Source organism: Orbicella faveolata, unplaced genomic scaffold (genome assembly GCF_042242905.1).
Source record: "Orbicella faveolata isolate gen_17 unplaced genomic scaffold, um_ofav_v1 contig_4, whole genome shotgun sequence".
In the NCBI taxonomy this organism is placed as follows: Eukaryota; Metazoa; Cnidaria; class Anthozoa; order Scleractinia; family Merulinidae; genus Orbicella; species Orbicella faveolata.
Genome location: NW_028301569.1, coordinates 4,825,486 through 4,835,168, shown reverse-complemented (window position 1 = coordinate 4,835,168; position 9,683 = coordinate 4,825,486). Strand labels below are relative to the sequence as shown.

The following is a 9,683-nucleotide window of genomic DNA, read 5'->3' as shown; positions in this document are numbered from 1 at the left end:
TGATTCCTTTTGATTAATTAAGAAATACAGCGGGCGAAACTCGATTAATCAAACTTTACAGAAGTTTTCAAGGACAAAACATTGCTTTGATTTCGAATTATTCAACCCTTTTCTTCGTAGGTTTTACTTCTCAGCTTTCTTATCGTCGAACGAAAACATAATATCTGTCAACAACTATGTTGTTGGCCATCGATACACTCATACACAAGTCGAGATATCTAAGAAGGAAAGTGCCGAAGGTAAGTTCAATTCCGGCAAGTTAAGATCGAATTCGAAAAGGTCAGAAACGGAAATAATTTATCTTTCAACCGTAGAGATTCGACGAACCGCGAAGCTTTGATTCCTAAAATAATCTGTTCAGCACTGAAAATGGTGGCTTTGCAAATCGAGGAGAAGTCATATACAGCTATTACTTGGCCTGCGGAACATTTGATATGGCTGTCATTCCAGATTTCTTTCACCATCGGAAGCGAGCGAGCCTCCTATAAGTCATATTTCCACATCACCATCAGCGCGTGGAGATGTTTGCCGCTCAGCTATCAGATGAAAATGAGCTCTAGGGAAAATTTCTCCCGGCATGCTTTGCGAGTCGTGTCCAACACCGACTGTCGTACTCTGTAACCATGTTTCGCTGCCAGCAATTTTTCCAAAATAAAGTGCAGATTCATTTTAATTTTTCTAAAGATGTTTTCGACTTTCTGAAAGCACTCGAAACATTGTTAAAAAAAATTCATCTAATTTGTCGTCTTATTCTTTGTCATCATTTAGTTGAAAATGTAATAAAAGGATTTCAGTCCAAAGAAAAGCCCAAGGAATGGGATTCAGTACTACATGTATAATACTTACTTCCTTATTATATCGCAAGAAAGTCCGGGACTAGCTAACCCAGAATGATTTGCATTTCACATTAAGAGTTCGAATTCTGCAACTTGAAACCTGCAGGAATTCAAGTCTAGTCTAAAATTCGATCAAAAACATCTGGCCAAACATAAAACATAATATTATTCATTCCTTTGTATTATCTTGGAACAATGAACGCTCAACAAACGTTTCAGATGAATTCTTCTACTCAAGCTCCCAAGACTTCCGTACAACCTGTTGACCAATTTTTAACAAAGGAGAATATTCCTTCCCCTGACCCAAGTAACCCTTTGTATACATGCTTAATTGTAAGACTAGGATGTGAAAAGAAACCGGCCAGTATTAAAAATCTTTCTTTTCCATTTTTTATTCATTTCATTCCAGCCAGATATTAGTGCAAATTAAAATGTTTTACAATAAAAACCCGCATAAAAGTACACGTGCTTTGGGGGTTCAGGCTGATTTTGTTCTTATATATCGGGTGTTTTCTGCAAAATCAACCCGAAAATGTTCTTAGCGTGTTCTTAAAATTGTTTCTAAAAAATAAATACTGCATAGACTACTAACAGATGAAATCAATGTGCAAGCGCAACATTTTAATTAATCAATGGATTTCATGTCAGCATGCTGTGTCTGCAGCACTTAATAAAGAATGTGATTGACAGAAGGTAACAGTCATTTAGTTACATAAATTAGCCAAGTCCAAAACCAATTGCTAAATGTGTCCTGGAAATTCCCATACCTGCTTAAATAAGAACAATTTTCATCTTTCAGGCTGAATGTGTTCTTATGTATATGGTACTTTTTTGACCAAATTTCAGCCTGAGTGTTCTTAATCCACTTGTTCTTTTATGCGGGTTTTTACTGTATTCTCTTAAGCCATTTCTAAACTAAGTCAGAAACTCCTACCACTACAATCCCGTCTCAGTTCCACTAGGTTTTCGGAAACGAGTTGAATAGTAATACATATAGTTTCTCACGCCTTCACTGACAAATGAAGTCAAAGACGAATGCAATTGCAACTGTAATTTTCATTTAGTCCTGACAGAAGTGTTTGACATGAACAACATGGACGAAGTTCTACAAGCTATCTCTATCGGCCTCATAGTTGCGTGCTTCCTTCTCAACACCAATCGAGCTCTAAAGAGCATCGCAATATGCAAGGAATGCTTGGTCCTCGTGAAACACAAAGCAGGAATCAAAGACGATAAACTAGCCATATTATTCTACAAGAGGTTGTATTTGATACTGTCGAAGGCTTATTGTGCTGTCAACAACAACAAAAATGCCATAAAATATGCAGAAAAAATTCTCGAGATTTACTGTGATAGTGGAGAAAAACTTGCAGAATATGATCTAAGCTTCGATCTAGGAAAAATGTATTTCCGTCAAAGCAAATACGCAGAAGCAAGAAAACTCTACGAGAAAGCCCTACTAATCAGCACAGAAATCGGCGACAAAAAGGGAGAAGCCGCCTGTTACGGAAATCTTGGACTTGTGTATCAATCAGTAAGCGAGTATGATAAAGCGCGAGAAAATTTTGAGAAATCACTTGTGATCAGAAAAGAAATCGGTGACAGAAATGGAGAAGCCGCCTGTTACGGAAATCTTGGAGTTGTGTATCAATCAGTTGGCGAGTATGGCAAGGCGAGAGAACATCTTGAGAAATCACTTGTGATCAGAAAAGAAATCGGTGACAGAAATGGAGAAGCCGCCTGCTACGGAAATCTTGGACTTGTGTATCAATCAGTTGGCGAGTATGACAAGGCGAGAGAACATCATGAGAAATCACTTTTGATCAGAAAAGAAATCGGTAACAGAAATGGAGAAGCCGCCTGCTACGGAAATCTTGGAGCTGTGTATCAATCAGTTGGCGAGTATGACAAGGCGAGAGAACATCTTGAGAAATCACTTGCGATCACAAAAGAAATCGGTGACAGAAATGGAGAAGCCGCCTGTTACGGAAATCTTGGAGCTGTGTATGAATCAGTTGGCGAGTATGACAAGGCGAGAGAACATCTTGAGAAATCACTTGTGATCAGAAAAGAAATCGGTGACAGAAATGGAGAAGCCGTCTGTTACGGAAATCTTGGACTTGTGTATCAATCAGTTGGCGAGTATGACAAGGCGAGAGAACATCACGAGAAATCACTTGTGATCACAAAAGAAATCGGTGACAGAAAAGGAGAAGCCGCCTGTTACGGAAACCTTGGACATGTGTATCGATTAGTTGGCGAGTATGACATGGCTAGAAAACATCTCGAAAAATCACTTGCGATCACAAAAGAAATCGGTGACAGAAATGGAGAAGCCTCCAGCTACTTAAGGCTTGGTTCTCTGTATCTATCAGTCGGCGAAGAAGATGAGGCTAACAAACACTTTGAGACAGCATTGGTGATCAAAAGAAAAACTGGTGACAAGAAAGGGGTAATTTCTTGTTGCAATAGACTCGCTGCTTCCTTTCACTCTCTCGGTAAATATCCCATGGCTAACAGTTATAATCAGGAAGCACTTAGGATCGCATCAGAAATTGGACACAGGGCTGAGAAAGCCGCCTCTTTATTAATGCAAGGATATATCTTGTACTCAATTGGTGGCCGTGTCAAAGCTAAAGAATATTGCGAAGAAGCAATTGCGATTAGTAAAGAAATTGGACACCGAGCAACAGAAGCCAATTGTTGCTTACTGTTAGGAAACGTTCTTTTCAAAGATGGGGAACATGTTAAGGCTGAAGAGCATTTTATGAAGTCGCTTCAGATAAGTGAGGACATTGGCGATATTTTACAGCTTTTCCAATCGCTCTACGGGCTAGCACGCTTAAGAGTGCAAGAAGGAAAGATTCAGGAAGCTATCTCGTACTTACTTGCTAGTATCGAAAAATGCGAGAAAATACGCGGCTCCATACAAGATAACGATCAATGGAAGATATCGTTCTCGGACAACAAGATTTCTCCCTACCGTAATCTCTGTACATTGCTTTGTAAATGCGAAAATCCCGAAGCAGCCTTGTATGTTTCAGAGCTTGGGAAGGCAGGGGCTTTGGCAGATCTAATGTCAGCTCAGTACTCTATGAGGAATCCAGTCTCCGCTAATCCTCAAACATGGTCCGGTATTGAAAGCATAATGGACAAAGAACTTAATTGTTCTTGTCTATACGTCTTCTATTCTTCTGACAGCATATATTTCTGCATTCTTAAAAGTAGTGGAGTCAAACATTTCCGAAAGATCAAAGGAAGTGAAGCTATCGCTCATGAAGGATTTGCCCAGAATATGGAAGACTTTTTTGCCACCAAAAGCTTCAGAAGTTTTGACATGTCACCTAAGGAGCTACGCAAGAATGTGTCTGTAAATGTCGTACAAGGGGAGTCAAAATCATACGAGGATGACAGCCATGAAGGTTTCCGAATTGGAAATGAAAGTAAAGAGAACCAAGGTCCAAAAATGAATCTTCCTCTGTGTTACAAACTAATCATCGCTCCTGTGGTTGACTTGCTTGACGGCTCGGAGATCATCATCGTTCCTGATCGTACTTTATACAACATTCCATTTGCCGCATTGCCTGATGACAGTGGAAAGACGCTATCCGAGACTTTCAAGATCCGCGTCGCCCCTTCTTTAACAACTCTCAGGCTCATCCATGACAGTCCAGCAGACTATCACAGCCAGACCGGTGTACTGATAGTGGGGAATCCTGATGTTGGTGAGGTGATTTTCAAAGGACGTCTAACGCCCGTTTCGCGACTGCCTAGTGCAGAAGAGGAAGCAAAGATGGTAGGAAGAAAGCTGGGTGTTGAGCCTTTACTAGGACAGCAGGCTACTAAGCAGGCGGTGCTTCAAGCGATGGAATCAGTGGCTCTGATACATTTGGCTGCTCACGGTGATGCAGAAAGAGGAGAAATTGCTCTGGCACCTTCTATTCGCATACCTAACGGTATACCTCGAGAAGGACTCTACTTATTGACAATGTCGGACATTTCAAAGGTTAAACTGCGAGCTAAACTGGTAGTCCTTAGCTGTTGCCATAGTGCACGTGGAGAGATTAAGGCCGAGGGAGCGGTCGGAATTGCTCGAGCATTCCTAGGATCTGGCGCACGCTCGGTGTTGGTGTCAATGTGGGCCAGAGAAGACAGCTCAACAGAGAAGTTAATAAGTCATTTCTACGATCACCTTGTTCGTGGGGAAAGCGCTAGTCACTCTCTTCACCAGGCCATGAAGTGGATGAGATGTAACGGCTACTCTGACGTGAAGCAGTGGGCGCCTTTTACACTGATTGGAGATAACGTAACCTTTAATTTTGGAAAGTAAGGTAAGATTACTTGAAAAAGTGTTTTTTTGTTTTTTAGCAAAAAGTACCTAATAATTGTTCAGTATTTTGCCGAGGAGGAGTTAGGAGTTATTTTTGTTCTTCTGCAACGGACATGGTGTTCTAATATAACTGACCTGCTTTCGATGAGAGACCATGAAATTACGTAATAACCTGAAATGCATTTTTACTGACCAAATTTCAGATATAAATCGTATTCAGCTGTAAATGGTACAATGAAACTTGCATGGTTCCAGCTCAAGTCTGAATGACAATGATTTTATACTGCGTTTTATCAAACAAATAAGGAAGCCACTACCATATTATTTTAATGGTGTCTATTGTAATTGCCAAGTACATTTGAGAAATTTAGAAAGCACAAGCCACAAGGTAATGTCTTCTACATTTCTCAAGTTTTTTTAATGAATCGTAACGTTTTATGGCAAATTAATTTATTTCTTTGATTTATTCACTTTTTATATAGATTTAACCGTTACGGAGGTGCCACGATAATACACGAAAAACACGATTATTTACGTCTTATACAAATGTAGCTTTTCAGGCAATCAGCTAACGCCTTTTTTAGAAAACGTTCAACTGAGATTGACCAAAGTAGCCTAACAAGCCTTTTTCATAGCTTTACACTTTGTTTGTTTGTTCTCTTTCAGATGTCTTGGTTGAACTGACTGACTGACCAGCGGAAACAAGTGAGAAAGACAAAGCACAATGACCTCAAGAGACAGTTTTCAGGCCAGTGGTGTGTCTCAGTTAGTAATGTAATGTGACCCTTTTCAACAGTTTTGGTACCCTTTTAACCTTTTAATCATTCAGCAGCAGGATTCAAACTGGGATAAATGCTATGCAAAACGTTTCAACTTTTTGTTTAGTATGTATTTTTGAAGCAAAAACTAGTTTTACTCACGAGTATGCAATGATTTATTAGAGCTATTGCCTGCGAGTTGTTTTCAGTCAAAGAACAGTTGAAACTTGAGGTAGCTCAAAACACTTTCCAGCACTTTCCAAGACTATGGTTTTGATAAGTCATTACAAGCACTCTTTGTCAGTTGATGCTACAATCATTGAACCTTAAAACTGCCCAATCATTGATAAACGCATTGTTATCATCTTCGTGACACTATAGGTTACCATAGCATCAGTATGGCCTGTACTAAAGACACTCTTAATTTTAGCTTTAAGTACCTATGTTTATTCGAAAATTTAAGGCAGCTCTGAGCCCCATGCACAGAATTTTTTTAAACTTTGCCAATAATTGCATCTTGTCCTTATCAAAATTCGATAATAAAGAATACATGGGTTTCTCCGCGCCGTTTTTGAAATATAAATACCTAAAACTAAAGTCAAGGGTGTTTTCAGTCTATCGTACCTCTGCTATCGCGACCCAAATTGTCCTGTTATATAGATAAGACACCTAAAACGACTGACACTAAGTAACAATTATTAACATGACTTAGAAAGAGAATGTTACTCTAAGCAAATTAAGTTGGGTCGACAACGTAGTGTACAGGGCATTTCTTACCGAACCAGCTTTCAGAGTGAAAGAGCTTTAGGACGTAAATATTTTATCAATTATTAGGAGTCTTTAGAAGAACATAAAAAGCCAAAAAAATGTGAATTTAAATTTCTACTAAAAAATTAAAGTTGAAATGAAGTTATTTTTACCAGTTAGGTTTGTAATTACATTTTGTAAATACCTCGCCGGGAAGCGTTGACCCTTAGTTAAATACACATTAGGAATTTAGGAGTTTTAAGTAATTATAAAGAAGTGTGAGGAACTATATTTGCGTGGCATTTATCGCGAAAACGTGATCATAAGGCTATTATTGTTGATTTAAAGGAGTAATAAATTAAACTAAAACTCTAAAGAAGAGAAGTCCATTTATGTAAACTACTTCCCAGACTGAACAAAGCTGTTGCTAGTGTGTAGCGATGCGGGATTCTCATAAAATTTCTGCGACGTTGAAATTGCCAACTAAAAGGGGACAGTTTTGAAGGACAATGGCCTCTGGAAATTTCATTTCGGATTTGAAATATGGTACACGGGGTGACAGGGAAACACAAGTCTTTCCCTTTTGGCTACTGTTGTGTGAGTTATCCATGTTTTGTTTTATAATCTTAACAATTCGATTATTCCAGAGCGGAACAGTTCAGAAAAAAAGGGGAAAAGTTTGCTCTTTATCACATTGCACGTTCTGAGCCATTTTAATAAACCTGATCGTTTTCTAAGAACGCCAGTTGCCTAAAATTTTCCTGCGCAAAATTTCATCATGCGAAATTAGGTTTTGAACGAAAAACGCGCTCCCATTGAAAGCGAAAAAGACTTGTCTGACTCGTGCAAGATTGTTTGCTCTCGTCGTTATGAGTCAAAAACGCAACTTACTTTAGAAGATGTCGTGATGACCTAAACTCATTGGGGAAATCCGTTCAGTCTTATTAAAAGAACGAGTTGTCTTACTGGTTACAGTCTGCTTCTCTGTTATTTGTCATTTCGGGTTATTGTTGGGAAGATATGGGGCGCCGTTTGTAAATTTATTATTTAGACCGAATTTATGCCATTTTCCCCTTATTTATAAATAATTGGAAGTGCCACAAAATTTGTTTATAAATAAGACACAAGAACTTGTCCGTTGATATGTAAATAATTATTTTAGGTACGTTCTGATTTATAAATAATCTTTTACCATAGAGTTATTATATATAAATAATAAACTAAACAACTTCAATTATTTATAAATCAGGTCATCTCTAAAATAGTTATTTACATATCATAAAGTTTGTAAATCCCATTATTTATAAATAAATTACTTCGCCGGGGGTGTAAATTCATTATTTAGAAATAATAAATTTCACCTCACCGAGTGTAAATTTATTATTTATAAATAATGAACTTCACTGAGTGTGTAAATTTATTATTTATAAATAATGAACTTCACTGAGTGTGTAAATTCATTATTTAGAAATAATGAATTTCTCCTCGCCGAGTGTAAATTTATTGTTTATAAATAATGAACTTCATTGAGTGTGTAAATTCATTATTTAGAAATAATGAAGTTTCATTTCGCCGACTGTAAATTTATTATTTAGAAATAATGAATTTAACCGTGTGTGTAAATTCATTATTTAGAAATTCATTATTTAGAAATAATGAAGTTTCATTTCGCCGACTGTAAATTTATTATTTAGAAATAATGAATTTAACCGTGTGTGTAAATTCATTATTTAGAAATTAATTATGTAGAAATAATGAAGTTTCATCTCGCCGACTGTAAATTTATTATTTAGAAATAATGAATTTAACCGTGTGTGTAAATTCATTATTTAGAAATTAATTATTTAGAAATAATGAAGTTTCATCTCGCCGAATGTAAATTTATTACTTAGCTCTTATTAACCGAGCTGGAGGTCTGTATGGGAGAATCTTGACCGAGGTCGTGAGTACAGACCGAACACAGTGAGGTCTGTACACACGACCGAGGTCAAGATTCTCCCATACAGACCGACTTAGCTCGGTTAATAAGATGTTTATTATATGTCAAAGAAGAAAACTTTAATTCGTTTAATGTAACTGGTTTGCCGACAGTTTGCTTGCGAACGGCGATGAGCTTAACTTAAACCTGCCGAAATTTGCTCGTTCTCTTTACTTGTTTGTTTTGTCATCAGGCTTTTTGGCAGTGCCATAAATGATTGAGAAGAAAATGAAAGAAAATGGTGAACATTTTTGTATTTTAGTTTGCTACTTTGTCAACGCAAAATGAAACCGGTCTAGTTAGATGCCGGTCTAGATGGGAAAATCTAGACCGCGGTCAATATCGATTTCAGCCAATAATATTCGTGAATTCGGTAGTTCCTAGTGTTTGTGAGACGCAGCCATATAATAATTAGAAATAATGAACTTCACTGAGTATGTAAATTCATTATTTAGAAATAATAAAAGTATGAATGACTGACCCAGCGTCTCTTGCCCGATCGATTTCGGAGGCTTTTTCTCGCGCTATAAGTGAGACAGTTAATGCTGCTCTTGCTCAGGTACGTACGCAGCCTGAAATTCAGCAGTGGCGGATCTAGGGAAGGCCCCCCCCCCCCCCCTATTTTGGTTAATTGAGTTTAAGCGAGAATCACGCTTCAAATATCTATTATGTAGTTCTTATTCACTCAACAATTCGGCAGCTCACACTGCAACAGGAACAACGACAACGACAACGACAACGACAACAACTACTCAAAGGCCGAGGTAACAGGTAAATTTTAAGCCAAGAAATTGCTGCATGAAGAAAATGCAGAACTTTTAAAATCGGGAAATCGAATAATGTCTTTAGATGTTTAGATAATTCTTTGTAGCCTGTGAACAGGCTCACGTTGGAGCACAAACGCGCTCGGCGTAGCTGAGAGCGAGAAATCCACGGGCGAAGCCGCGAGAGGAGAAAGTCACTTTCTTGGCGTCTCTTTCCCGCCGATCGCTATTCCTCTTCGTCACTCGCGTGTTTGATTCAAACGTGAGCCC

General features: G+C 38.1%; 1 protein-coding gene across 1 annotated transcript; it reads left to right on the top strand.

The window, feature by feature from the left end:
* Positions 1 to 1,618: 1,618 nt before the first annotated feature.
* Positions 1,619 to 5,539, top strand: LOC149101134 (uncharacterized). The gene has a single exon (XM_089276089.1). It carries the CDS (start codon positions 1,921 to 1,923, stop codon positions 5,164 to 5,166), a length of 3,246 nt encoding a protein of 1,081 aa, XP_089132215.1. The 5' UTR covers positions 1,619 to 1,920; the 3' UTR covers positions 5,167 to 5,539.
* The last annotated feature ends 4,144 nt before the right edge of the window (positions 5,540 to 9,683 follow it).

Bases quoted from the DNA above. Each gene is read 5' to 3' on its own strand.
- LOC149101134 (XM_089276089.1), top strand. From the start codon at position 1,921: ATGAACAACATGGACGAAGTTCTACAAGCTATCTCTATCGGCCTCATA.